The sequence below is a fragment of the Brienomyrus brachyistius genome, chromosome 22 (genome assembly GCF_023856365.1).
Source record: "Brienomyrus brachyistius isolate T26 chromosome 22, BBRACH_0.4, whole genome shotgun sequence".
Taxonomy (NCBI): Eukaryota; Metazoa; Chordata; class Actinopteri; order Osteoglossiformes; family Mormyridae; genus Brienomyrus; species Brienomyrus brachyistius.
This window is the reverse complement of record NC_064554.1, coordinates 6,368,194-6,382,476: the sequence shown is the minus strand read 5'-3', so window position 1 is coordinate 6,382,476 and position 14,283 is coordinate 6,368,194. Positions and strand designations below refer to the sequence as shown.

At 47.6% G+C, this 14,283-nt stretch overlaps 1 protein-coding gene across 3 annotated transcripts; it reads right to left on the bottom strand.

Moving 5' to 3' along the window:
• Nucleotides 1–1,028: 1,028 nt before the first annotated feature.
• Nucleotides 1,029–13,407, bottom strand: slc1a9 (solute carrier family 1 member 9). Of its 3 annotated transcripts, none has more exons than XM_048991281.1 (11): nucleotides 13,335–13,407; nucleotides 7,998–8,110; nucleotides 7,375–7,527; nucleotides 6,932–7,182; nucleotides 6,076–6,160; nucleotides 5,797–5,923; nucleotides 4,624–4,857; nucleotides 3,896–4,090; nucleotides 3,374–3,508; nucleotides 2,777–3,176; nucleotides 1,029–1,716 (listed from the first exon to the last, which is right to left on the bottom strand). In XM_048991281.1, exons 2-11 carry the CDS (start codon nucleotides 8,107–8,109, stop codon nucleotides 1,561–1,563), a joined length of 1,848 nt encoding a protein of 615 aa, XP_048847238.1. In that variant the 5' UTR covers nucleotide 8,110; nucleotides 13,335–13,407; the 3' UTR covers nucleotides 1,029–1,560. The 3 variants fall into 3 exon arrangements, with proteins under 3 accessions (XP_048847238.1, XP_048847237.1, XP_048847239.1); XM_048991280.1 differs by lacking the exon at nucleotides 13,335–13,407 and adding an exon at nucleotides 12,997–13,073; XM_048991282.1 differs by lacking the exons at nucleotides 1,029–1,716; nucleotides 13,335–13,407 and adding an exon at nucleotides 12,997–13,073 and having other exon boundaries at nucleotides 3,144–3,233.
• Nucleotides 13,408–14,283: the final 876 nt, after the last annotated feature.

The window sequence follows — 14,283 nt, the reverse complement described above, 5'->3', positions numbered from 1 at the left end:
TTTACAGCTGTAAGGTTGTGTGTTCCAGACTGATGCTGATTTCACAGTCACATTGCAGTTTCATAAAATGCATTATATGCTATTTGTTCATAAAATGACATTTTTATTACGGATGGATATTTTTCAACAATCGCGCTAAAAATATGTTCAGGTAAAAACATTATCTTGCAAACATTGACAGAACCTTTGTTTATATGTTCAAGGTGGAAATAATGTTCCTTTAACAGTATGAATGTTTTCTGCTAACTTTGAGAGGACCTTCGGACAACATTGGTAAAAGTGCGCTTCCTGTTAGCTGGGCAAGTATATAACATGCAGAAAAGGCAGCATTATGAAACTAAAGGCTTTTGGTGAAATAAAATTACATTTAATTCTTTTTATATCTTCACTAAACTCTAAATAAACCCTCCAGTAATAATGCCTGCAATAAAAGTGAATGACTGTTAACTCTGTAAATTGCCATGATTCATCCCTGTTTAACTTTCAGTAGGAAAGTTCAGTATAATTAGTTAATCCCAGTCGTAAAGCTGAAGGTTATCTACACACAGGCACATTGGCACGTATCAGATGACCATTTTTTTCCATGTGGTGTTGGTTTTGTCAAGAGAGAGCAACGGGAGATGGGTGAGGGGGGTGTCACCAATCAGAGCAGCGAGTCATGTCACCTGACCTCTCTGCAAAGTCATGTGACTTTCACTGGTTTGCTTTCAGCCCCATCTCTCCTCTCTTTGACCCCTGGGTGGTCCGCGTTGAGGTGACCATCAACCATTAACTCCGTGTTTACAAACATTGTGTCTTTGAGCGTCATGCCTCCATCGCACAGGTATCTCAGACTGAGGAGGACAAACGCAAAGCCGTTTCACACACACTCTGCCATAAAAACAGGGAGCGTCATGCAGTAATTGAAGGCCATGGGACCTATGTGTCCTTTATTTAAATGAGAGAGACAAAGCTGATAGACAGAGATGATACCAAGACTGTGAAGGTCAGTTCAGAAGGAACACTTTAAAGGATAGACTTTAAAAACACATACAACATTTTATAGGGAGACATAAGTCCACACAGCTTAATAAAAGCAACTCATAAATACAGATAAACTAAGACAGGATGACCAGATATTCCATGTCAGGTAGCACACTTTGAGCTACTTCAGGTTTTACAAATTACTTTTATTTTAAAGGATCCTGTTATTGGCCAATCAGCTTTCTTCTTCCACTATTGATTGAAAGATTCGTCCAGCTGTTTCGCATTCATATTAGTGATACATGCATGATTATAGGAGACTAACCAATCAGAACACAGCAAGAGCTCAGTGCTTAAGTAAATTTCAGGTCCCTTTAATTGAAATGGTACTTCACAAATCCTGTCCTAGCTTAGTGCCCTAAGAACTATGTTACCCAAACAACAAATCACACATGCTCAAAACTAAAATGTGGAAAATGTGATTTTTCATGGTAATAACTGTGATCAGCACAGAAACGAGGCTTGCAGACTGAGAAGGTACGAAGTAGGTATGTTCATGTGACCCACTGGTGATGGGAAGGAATGACAGCAAAATTCTCAGTGTAGGATGTCATGTCTCCGGTCATAGGCTGTGTCATCGCTTTCCTCTCCATCACTTCTTTCCTTCTCCTCATCTGTATCGCTGTGTCTGTCTAGCTGTTGTTTACAGAGCCGATCTCTGCTTCCTGGGCTGGAGTGAGGCAGGATGGAAACCTGTGGTGGAAGAACACATAAGCTGATACATATACGTTACTGTCACATGCATCTGTTATATACACCTGTTACTGTTACATACACCTGATACTGTCACATACACCTGTTACATACACCTGTTACTGTCACATACATCTGTTACATGCACCTGATACATACACCTGTTACTGTTACATACACCTGATACACACACCTGTTACTGTTACATACACCTGATACACACACCTGTTACTGTCACATACACCTGATACATACACCTGATACATACACCTGTTACTGTTACATACACCTGATACATACACCTGTTACTGTTACATACACCTGATATACACACCTGCTACTGTCACATACACCTGATACATACACCTGATACTGTCACATACACCTGTTACATACACCTGTTACTGTCACATACATCTGTTACATGCACCTGATACATACACCTGTTACTGTTACATACACCTGATACACACACCTGTTACTGTCACATACATCTGATACATACACCTGATACATACACCTGTTACTGTTACATACACCTGATACATACACCTGTTACTATTACATACACTTGTTACATACACCCGTTACCGTCAAATATACCTATTACATACACCTGATTCACATGAGATACCGTTATATGTGCCTGTTGCATATATTCTATAAATATCTAATGTACATGTACTAGTTATATATAATTACAGTGATATACATACCTCATATATATACCAGTGAACTTGTTGTATACGGAACCTACATATACCCTACATATACACTGTTTTCCTTGAGTGCATATAAGTGATCCTCCAGTCTATGCTGTTGTGCAAGCATATTGCATGCATAACAATTACTGCCTGAGTCTTGCTTAACTGTCCATTTGGGCAGTCCATCCCTTTGGACAGTCCATCTCTTTGGACAGTCTATTTCGGCAGTCCATCCCTTTGGACAGTCCATCTCTTTGGACAGTCTATTTCGGCAGTCCATCCCTTTGGACAGTCCATCGGTCCGGTGTCTGGCTAGTGGTGTCTCGCTTAATGACACGACAGGATCACTGACCCACCTGCGGGTCATGTGACGGCAGGATGCAGTATCCAGGCTCAGTGGCACGGAGAAGGCTGGTCGAGGGTCGACCCCGCAGCTGGGGGGAGGGGGGGCACAGGGACACGGAGGAGTGGGAGTGGCCTGAGGGGGGAGACGGTGTGCAGGACTGAGGCTGTGAGCAGAGAAGCGAAGGGGGGCAGGCATGATGGTTTGGTGAGGGCAGCCTTGGTGAGCGGGGGGGCAGCTTGGGGGGTTTCAGGGGGTACACCAGATCCATTTCCGTAAGGACAAGTGGCAGCACGTCCCCTGTCAGGGAGAGGTCCCTGTCAGTTGCTGCCAGCTCCTCCCGTGACAGGAAGTCCACGATGCCGGCACCAACGGAATCCCCCAGCACGTTGATGGAGGTGCGCATCCTGTCCCTGCAGGGCAGCCGTCTGTCACACACTGCGGTTGGTCACATTCCGGGGGTTCAAAGCCTAGGCAGATTGCTTTGCTCAGAGGTGCTACTTAATCTGACCATTAGGGGGCGCATTCCCATATTATGATTGACATTGTCCCTATGGCATCGATCTGAGGAACATTTCCAAGCACACACACTTTGAAGAACTGCACTCACAGGAGCCAGTCCACAGCAACAAGCAGGCTGACATCTTGGGTAGGAAGGCCCACTGCCGTCAGGATGAGCAGCATGGTGACCAGGCCGGCGCTCGGGATGCTGGCCGCTCCCACACTGGCCAGAGTAGCTGTCATGCTGTGGGATGCCGAACCAGCTGAGGTCAGAGGTCACATGGGCCAGGTTTCTCTTTGCACAGCAGTTTCAACACACTACAAATGCCTGGTTATGTAACACTGACAAGGGAGAGCCTTTTTGGATGTGATAGCAGCCCAGAAGAACCATGACAGGCTACAAATGCTGGATCGGTGAGACGATTAGATAGTGAGATGCCTTCATGCCCTCAGACCACGCCCACCTGATGAGACCACGCCCACATGATCAACCCACGCCTCCTCAAGACGACGCTACATCCACTCCATGAGGTTGCTCCCACCTGACAAGGCCACGCCCATCAACTGAGGCCACACCCACACAATGAGACCTCACCCACCCGAGTAGACCACCCGATGAGGCTGCGCCTACCTGACAGTGACGATTTGCCCGCTGTCTAGCTTGACGTCGTTCATCTGAGCGATGAAGATGGCAGCCACGGCCTCATACAGGGCCGTGCCATCCATGTTGATGGTGGCGCCGATGGGCAGCACGAAGCGGGTCACACGCCTGTCGATCCGCAGGTTCTCCTCCAGACAGCGGAAGGTCACGGGCAACGTCCCCGCGCTGGGGAAGATGAGCACCAGGGCCACACAGGGGCCACAAAGCTTTTTTATTACTATGCTGCTTGTTACAGCCACTTTAGTTTCACGGAGATTCAGCTGGGAGTAAAAGCAATAGAAATAACAGACCAAAGACCATGTGCATCGCAGGGGTGGAGCAAAGGGCTCGGCCTCAAATCCCAGTCCCCTTTGCATGCTCTCCCTGAGGTATATGGGAATCATACAACGATGACTGGCAGCTCAAAATAGCCCATAAGGTCTCATTGTAAGTCGTGTGTGTGTATGTCTAAGTGTGCCCTGTGATCCCACTCAAGGTTCACATCTGCCTCTTCCTGCTTGGACAAACTCCCCTGACCTGGATCAATTGGTGGGATGGGTCATAGTTTAATTTATTAAGCTGCAATGTCCTGTCTCAGCACTCAGGAGCAAAACATATAACGCAACATAACACAGATAAAGATACACATCTGAAATGATAATGCACACAGAATGTGGAGAGAATCAGTGCGAACAGACGTGCCGTCAGCTCACACAAACCTGCTGGCTGTGCCCAGGGCGGTGATCCAGGCCTGGAAGATGCCTGAGTAAAAGGCAAAGGGGTTCATTCTTGTGACGGCGAAGAAGATGAGCGGCAAGATGATGCCCCCATGGACCATCAGGCCCACCGTGACAGTCACCATGTACATGCCCAGCTGCTGGGCCACCACCTCCAGGTCCCCGATGGCCGCTATCTTGCCACAGATCAAAGAGGCGATACCCACAGGAGAGTACCTGTGCATGGCAGAGCGGGGTGTGGCTTAGTAGGGTGTGGCAGAGCAGACATGGTGAGTGGGGCGTGGCTGAGTGGGGTGTGACTGAGTGGGGCGTGGCTGAGTGGGGCGTGGCTGAGTGGGGCGTGGCTGAGTGGGGCGTGACTGAGTGGGGCGTGACTGAGTGGGGCGTGGCTGAGTGGGGCGTGGCTAAGTGGGGCGTGACTGAGTGAGGTGTGGCTGAGTGGGGGTGGCTGAGTGGGGCGTGACTGAGTGAGGTGTGGCTGAGTGAGTTGTGGCTGAGTGGGGCGTGACTGAGTGGGGTGTGGCTGAGTGGGGTGTGGCTGAGTGGGGTGTGGCTGAGTGGGGCGTGGCTAAGTGGGGCGTGACTGAGTGAGGTGTGGCTGAGTGGGGGTGGCTGAGTGGGGCGTGACTGAGTGAGGTGTGGCTGAGTGAGTTGTGGCTGAGTGGGGCGTGACTGAGTGGGGCGTGGCTGAGTGGGGTGTGGCTGAGTGAGGTGTGGCTGAGTGGGGTGTGGCTGAGTGGGGCGTGACTGAGTGGGGCGTGGCTGAGTGGGGCGTGGCTGAGTGGGGCGTGACTGAGTGAGGTGTGGCTGAGTGGGGTGTGGCTGAGTGAGGTGTGGCTGAGTGGGGTGTGACTGAGTGAGGTGTGGCTGAGTGGGGTGTGGCTGAGTGAGGTGTGACTGAGTGGGGTGTGGCTGAGTGAGGTGTGGCTGAGTGGGGGTGGCTGAGTGGGGCGTGACTGAGTGAGGTGTGGCTGAGTGAGTTGTGGCTGAGTGGGGCGTGACTGAGTGAGGTGTGACTGAGTGAGTCGTGGCTGAGTGGGGCGTGACTGAGTGGGGTGTGGCTGAGCGAGATATATGTGTCATGTGAGTAGACATGCCCTCCCAGGGCCAAAAGCTGTCAACAGGTGTAAAGATTTAACAGGCATGGAGACTCACCACATTATCATGGAGACCATCTTCATGATGATCTCATTGAGGATGTTAAAGAAGTCGGCCATGGCCTTTGCTCTCTCGCCCATCCTGCCCATGCACACGCCAAAGGTGATGAAGAAGCCAATCAGGCCTGGGGAGGAACGTGACCATGTGACTCCCCCATGCCCCCACCACTTCTGGAAAGCACTGTGGCTGTCCTGAACACTACTGCTCTTGCCATCCCCATAGACCCCGAGGCCCGACTCCACAGCGCCCACCTCAATCCGGGCCAATCTCACTCACCCAGCACGTTCATGCCCCATTTCAGCTCCAGTTTCTTCTTGGCGGGTTCAGTCTGGTTCTGGACTGGCACAGCTACCGTCTGAACCTACGTATGAAAAACAGAAGCACTGCCTTGCATGTGTGTGTCATACGGGCATGAGGCGTGGCAGAGAGCTCACAGCCAGAGCCAGTCGGCTGCCCTGGGAATGGGAACATTACTGCACCAGCAGGGATGGAGGCCTTTTCATTAAGAAGATGCTAGAAAAATAGCATTTCGAGCTAAGAGAGGGACTGCAGGAGCGCAGGGGGCCTGATGGTTCGCATTATCCGGGGCTTGGATGAACAGGGACGATGTCTCCACTGCATCAATGCTTTCTGATACCTTCAGAAACCTTCATCTTCATTCCTCTGACTGGCTATAGGAATAGGAATTAAACCACATTTTGCTGCCAAATTTAACTGAAATAGAAACATGATACGACTTTAACGTAAGATGATCTTTAACGTAAAATAATGGGATGTCAGTCGCTGACCAGTGTGTGTCGTATTTTATTTTGGAGTGGTATAGAATGCTAGTCTGCTTTCATAGTAATAGAATGGATTGCGGGTAGGTTAGAGAGGTCCATATTAGAGGCCACATGGGTCTGTATGGGGCTCAGTGGTCAATGAGGTCACCTGAGTCTGTATGAGTCTGAGCAGTCAGTGAGGTCAGTCAGGTCCATGCGAGTCTTAGCAGTCAGTGAGGTCACCCAGGTCTGTATGAGTCTCAGCAGTCAGTGAGGTCATCCAGGTCTGTGTGAGTCTCAGTAGTCAGTGAGGTCATCCAGGTCTGTGTGAGTCTCTGTGCTCGATGACATCTACTGCTCAGCATCCTCACCTGCTGGAAACAGGCCTGGACCAAGTTCTCTGGGAACAGGTTCCGGATGAGGTCCAGGAAGGCATCGAGGCTGCTGACCTCCTGATTCTTCAGGGCTGTGTGCACTTGGGATTTGAGGTGAGGATTCCCTGGGTGGATCCCCAAAACCAGTATGACCCCCAGTATTGATGCAATAATTGTTGTGGACAGGTAGTAGATCATGGCCCTGGTACCCATCCTGCCACTGGAGCGGGCATCCAGCCCAGCCAATCCTGATCCAAATGGAAGAATAGTGTAAACATAGTAGCCAATCCTGACCCAGAGGAAGGGACACTATAAAACTGTAGCCAGTAGTGGCACATGAATTTCACAATGTTCCCTGAATACATGTGACAATAAAAACCTGAAAACATTTTATGAATTGTGTGCATGGTGCTGACAGTCCTCTAGGTGTGGCTGTTAACCTGTAATCAGGCTGGAGATTATAAGAGGGAGTATAAGCATCTTCAGCATCCTCATCAGGATGTCACCAGGAAAGGAGACGAGCATCAGCGAGCTGGAATCCAGGTCTGGTATGTATCGCAGCATCATTCCAAATACGGAGCCCAGGACCACACCTGGGTTACACGGGGGAAAGAGGAGAGCTGTCAGGGTATGTGAGGGGTGTGACTGGGTCAAATGGTGCTGTCACACGCACCCAAACACTGTTACATGCAAACAAGCACTGCCACGTGCACGCAAAAGCACTGCCAGACACACGAGCACTGCCACACGCAAACAAAAGCACTGCCACAGACACACGAACACTGCCACATGCACAAGAAAGCACTGCCACAGATACACGAACACTGCCACATGCACAAGAAAGCACTGCCACAGACACACGGGCACTGCCACACGCACACGAAAGCACTGCCACAGACACATGGGCACTGCCACACGCACAAGAAAGCACTGCCACAGACACACGGGCACTGCCACACGCACATGAAAGCACTGCCACAGACACATGGGCACTGCCACACGCACAAGAAAGCACTGCCACAGACACACCAGCACTGCCAAACGTAGAGGTGATTTTGCTTACCCAGCACAGTGAGTGTAAGCTGCAAGTTTTCAATGATCCAACCACAGGGATGCATCCGGCCACTCTTGCTTAGTGGCTCATCTTGTCCCACACACTGCCCCCTGCTGGTCATCCTGCAGGAAGGCACAGAGACAAAGCTTGAGGCATTCCTTTTGCTCAGTCTGCATGAGGCATTGCCACAGCTGGGCTCACTCCTGGTGATTTATGTCCATAGCAGACACAGCGAATGACAGGCACTGATGCCCAGTTTGGTTTTAAGTTTCCCGGAAGCTTGTAATGTCATTGATTGGAATGTGGTGTGTGCACTTGCCACGGGCCATGGAATCCAGACATGAGAGACCAACAGCATGCTAATTAAACCATACAGGAAGTCCTCGGCCCTGGGGCTGATGTCCCACTCCAGAGGCTATGTGAAGGCTCACCATCCTATGGGGCAGAGCATCGGAGCCATTATACCGTCCTTTGGGAGTGACATGAGGATACGAGGATGAGAGAGCTGTGCAGATGGGGGGCAGTGTGTCTGTCTCTGTCTGTGTGTATCTGTGTGAGTCAGTGTCTGACTGGGTATGTCTGCATCTGTTTGTCTGTGTGTCTGTGTGTCTGCCTGTGTGTGTCTGTGTCAGCCTGTGTGAGTCAGTGTCTGACTGGGTATGTCTGCATCTGTTTGTCTGTGTGTCTCTGTGTCTGCCTGTGTGTGTCTGTGTCTGACTGGGTATGTCTGCATCTGTTTGTCTGTGTGTGTCTGTGTCTGACTGTGTGTGTCTGTCTGTCTGTGTGTGTCTGTGTGTATGCATGCGTCTGTTTGTGTGTGCCTGTGTCTGTCTGTGTCTTTGTGTGTCTATGTGTCTTACCAGCATGCTAGCAGTAGCAGCTGAGTCTGGACATAAATAAACATACAGAATTGGTCCAGCAGCAGCATGGGCTGCCAGGGGGCCTCAGTGTGTGTGGTGGTTTATGAGCACAGTGGGCCATGCTATAGCCACATTCAGTTGCTGTATCTCTGTGTGTATCCCTGTGTATATATATCTGTGTGTATCTTTGTGTGCGTCTGTCCATGCATGTTTGTGTGATTGTATACATGGACACCAAAAAAACCAACAACTTTTATATCAAAAACCATATCTCTGTGTGTATATATACAGTATATGTATATTTGGTGTATGCATTTTTATACTTCTGTAAATGTGTGCATATATAAAATGTGTGAATACATGCCTGTATGCGTGTATATATATATAAAATGTGTGAATATGTGTTTATGTACTTGTCTGAATGTGTCTGTATATATATAAGATGGGCCCTTTGCCTGCACCCCTCTAGCATGTCTTCCAGTTAACAGGCTTTAAAAAAAATTATAACGATAAATAATAAACGATAAAAACATCATCTGGTCAAAAATCCACTTAAATAACAATAGTAATGAAAAATAATAAAATTTCAATATGGCTGCCAGTCAAAATGTGCACTCTCTGTGCACTTATCGTTTGTTTACATGAATAGCAGAGCAGTCATCGCTGATCTCGGCATGTGTGTCTGCGTAAGGGTCCAATGATCGATATCCTTCGTAATCCTAAAAATGAGCTAAAATGGCCAAACTGCAAAATGTAACCCTCTGGGACTTCCTCCATATTCACCTAGTGGATTTCAGCAGGTACACTGTGTATACACACGGTTAACAGCATTCAGTGTGGAACTCTTGGCCTACTGAACAAAATAAGCCCTGCTCCGTGTCAGACCATTTAGTCTTTGCTGAATGGGAAGGGTTTTCACACAACTGCCTCATAACAGGGGGATTATTGACCCTCCCTTTTGATGGATTTCTCAGCCACCCAGCTAACCCGCAGCTCCTTGAATTCAGGAAGAAACAAATAGCCAGTAAAATGACAAATTCAACAGTATATCACAGACCCCAACTTTTTTTAAAGCTTCCTCGCACAGGTCACTGTTGCCGCATCCGTAGCTGGCCGCTCGGTGGGGAAAGCAGACCGGTATTCAGTTTTTAAAATTAGGATACAGAGCCAGGAATGGAATTAAGCAGAATAAACTACAATTAAATCCCACTGAAGCACTTTTTACACTTTTATTTCCAGTATTCAAGACTGGGTAATCTGGACGTACTGTGGGAAAAGCTGACCAAATGCCGTGGTCTTGGAACTGATCAAGACAAGATTTATATCACTTCTTGTTGAAGGTCAAAGCTTTGAAAATAATGTTTTTTTGCACAGTAGCAGGGAGAAGGCTTATAATGCCAAGAGAAAAACACAATGCCATTGCTTTACAGTTTGAGTATGTTTATCTACATAAGACATTGACAACCGAGAGGAGGCCATTGGGCCCATTAAACTCGTTTGGGGGAAACTTTACTAATAGCTCAGAGTTGTTAAAATCTTACCTAGCTCTGGTTTAAAGGAACCCAGGGTTTTAGCTTGCGCTACACTAACAGGAAGACTATTCCATACTCTGACTGCACGCTGTGTAAAGAAGTGCTTCCTCAAACTCATTTTAAATTATATTTAAACTAATATTGAAGTAGCCATTTAGCTGAACAGCATCCAGACCTGTTAGAATCTTATATACCTGGATCACGTCCCCCCTTAGTCTCCTTTGCTCAAGGCTGAACAGATTCAGCTCAGCTAACCTCTCCTCATAAGACATTCCCCTAAGACCAGGAATCATTCCTGTAACCCTATGTTGAACCCTTTCCAAGGCAACAATGTCCTTTTTAAAGTATGATGACCAAACCTGCACACACTATTCTAGGTGGGGTCATACCAAGGAATTGTATAATTGTAGCATCACCTCCCTTGACTTAAACTCCACACACCTAGAGATGTAACCCAACATCCTATTGGCCTTTTTAATTGTTTCCCCACACTGGCGAGAGTGGGACATGGAAGCATCAACATACACATACATACATCTGTGTAAGTAAAACTTTCAGAAATTGATTTGTGTTTGGTTAGCAACTTGTGACTATTGGGATGTAAACCAGACCATATTTGTGAATGTTATGCAAGTTGATTAGTTGTTTTTAAGCATTTTATTTTGAGAATGTCCTATTTTTGTTATTTTTATTTTTTAAACAGGGGGCACAGGCTATGGGGCTACAAACATGTCTGCATGTGTTTATATATAAAATGTGTGAATTTATGTTTATGTACTTGTCTGTATGTGTGTATATATAAAATGTGTGAATATATGATTATGTACTTGTCAGTATCTGTGTGTATATATAAAATGTGTGTATATATTTATAGACAGTACTGTGCAAAAGTGATATTAATGTTGGTGTAAAACTATGCTATTATGCTTGTCAAAGTGTGTTAGCTTAGCCGTTTCAAAATCTTCCATGTATGACCCGCTGCCTTACCTCTGGTTGCCTGGCAATTGGAAGAAGACTCGGCTTCGGCATTGGCTTATCATCTTCCTTGCTCTCCTCTCTCTATTTGACTATCCCTGCCAGCCCCTGGAGGATGGGCTCCCCCTTTGAGTCTGGTCCCTCTCAAGGTTTCTTCCTTCTAGGGAGTTTTTCCTTGCCACTGTCGCCTCTGGCTTACTCACTGGGGGCTTTGGGTGGGGATGCTGTAAAGCGCTTTGAGACAATGTAATGTTGTGATAATGCGCTATATAAAAATAAATTTGTTTGTTTGTTTGCTTTAAACATTTCTTTGAACTGCCTAAGACTTCTGTACAGTATGCCATTAGTCTGCGTCTGTGTGTATATATAATATCATTTGTGTGTTTATATATGTTTCTGTATCTGTGTGCTTAGTAGGATTACTTTCAACGGCTGATTGTTTGCTGTGAGCTTTTCAGAGAGATGGAGATATAATCCCATAATTCCCTGGCACCAGCACGCCAGGAACAAGCGCTGTGATTGGAGCCGCTTATGGTGGGCAGCCCTGACCACACCAACAGGGCATCAAGGTGCAGGTTAGGATCAAGCATCTCGCAAGCCTCACTGTCAGCTTGCATAAATCATATGTGTACAGCTCTGGCTGTGTCTGTCTCTCTGTCTGACTATCTATATCTTGGTGTGGTGTGTGTAGATTTGTGTGCGTCTGTCTGTCTGTGTGTGTGTGTATGTGTGCAAAGCTCAACCAACCCGCTGTATGCTATAATCTCAGTGTATTAAATCTGTTGTTTGAACTTCTTAAGCACAAATTGTCTGCCACATCTGCTCTCCTGACCCTCCAAACACTTTGCTGTTTAAGAATCTCCATGTTCTTTGCCTCCGTTTTCGTTCCTTGAGGTCTGACTGGCTTCCCGATGTAGGACAGGGTCCCATTTGCCTTTCTACACTGAATATCTTCCCCATGTTGTTGCAGTTGGCTACATTCTAGCAGTCTCTCATTTTATCCACAGCCATAGCCCATACCACACCTCCAGCAACACATAAGGCATCAATCCAGACCAACACTGAAGTCACAGTGGCCAACAATACAGCTGAACAGTGCACAGTTACATCTATCCAATATCTGTACCCACTTGTCCTATTCCGGGTCACTTAACTTGGAAGCTATAGGTGCAAAGTAGGGAACAGCCCTGGATGGGGCACCAGCCTGTCACAGGGCACACTCATACATCAGCACTCACACACACATACTTATGGGCTATTTGGTATCTCCAATTAACCCTAGCATGTTTTTGGACTTCATGGGGTGGAGGGAACTAGAGTCCCCCGAGGAAACCCCACAACAACATGAGGAGAACATGTAAACTCCACACACATGCAGAAGTGTGGGACAGCAGTGTTGTTCACTGCTCCACCAGAGACAAGATTCCCGGTACCAAAATCAACACATCTCCCGTGTATGGAAACGGACAGATACAAGCCGACGGAGGCACATCTGCTGAGTGCTAAACACTGAACTCCAAGCTCTACAGATGCACGGAGTGCCAGGCTGAAGCACAGGTGTCCTGCTGGGTAACCCCCCCCCCCTCCTCCCCACACATACACACGCAATTAAAATGCAGGTAAAATGGGGGAGGTTTTTACCTGTGTAGGTGTGGCAGGCAGTGCGAGGGGTAGGCAGGCTGCAGTCTGACCTTCGCGTGCTCACAGTGCGAATGAGATGCAATGGGGGGGGGGGGGGGGGGGGGGAGATGAGGTGGGGTAATGGGGGCGTGCGTCATCCGAGAAAATTCACAGATTAACCCCAACTGACCCCCGGAACCTCCTCATTTCTTTCCTCCCTCTCTCTCTGCCCCCACCCGCATTTACAGTGAATCAGAGACAATCATAGGGAATCAGTTACCAATAACATCAGGATGAGTTTCTGTCAGCAAGCTGCGGTCTGACTCTTGCCGACTCTCTCTGACTCCTCTCTTACTCACCGACTCTTACTGACTCCCTGCTGGCTGCCCCATGAGTCGGTGACATGCGAGCACTAGAAGATGGCTGTGTCGTTTACAGCTGAACAGCATCTCCCTACCTTCAGACATGGGATGAGCTCCATAGTAGAAAAGCACAGGCAGTGAGATTGAGAGCTCTGGTGAACAGGGATTAATTCCAAACAGATCCCCAACACACCCATTTTTCAAATCTGTTTCTCATTATCTTACATTACTACACAAACACTAAGCTGTCTATAAAAGCTACACCGACGCTAAGCTATTTCACACTGCTACAGTGAGGCTAAGCTGATTCTCATTGCTACAAAATCTTACAGTAATACTGGCTACTGTTAATTACTAAAAGACTGATGCTAAGTTACCTTACATTAATACAGTGATGTAGGTCGTTTCTCATGTGCAGTTAGTGGAAACCTGGGCTTTGCAGGTGGCAACTACTTAGCTGTGGAATGGAGGCAGTGGTTAAGTGATTTTTAGTTGCAATAGTTGCAGTGGTTGCAGTGGTTAAGTGAATGCAAGGCCAAGCATTGGTATGTTAGGGCACCGACCGCCAACGACAGCAAGAATGGAGGTGCATCCGTGTCGATTAATCCTGTGTGTCTGCTGCAGTACCAGGTTATTTCCGCACGAGAAATACAATGTGTGGCGGGAGTGTGTGACAAAACACTGAAAAGAGTGACCGTCACGCTCAAGGTGTGCCAAACTGCTGGTGTAACCAAACTCTGAGCGTAAGTAACATTTATGTCACCAATGCTCCTGTACATTGTTAAACACTCTTGTATATGACTGTCGCCTTGGTGATACTTCAGCTGCACTGTGAGATTGTGGCTGAAGGGGCCGGCTGTAGAGGTTAACCATGGTGATGATTCAGCCACATGACACCCTGTGTAGTGGGGACAAGCAGTCGCCTGGTGACATTTCCACGGCACCA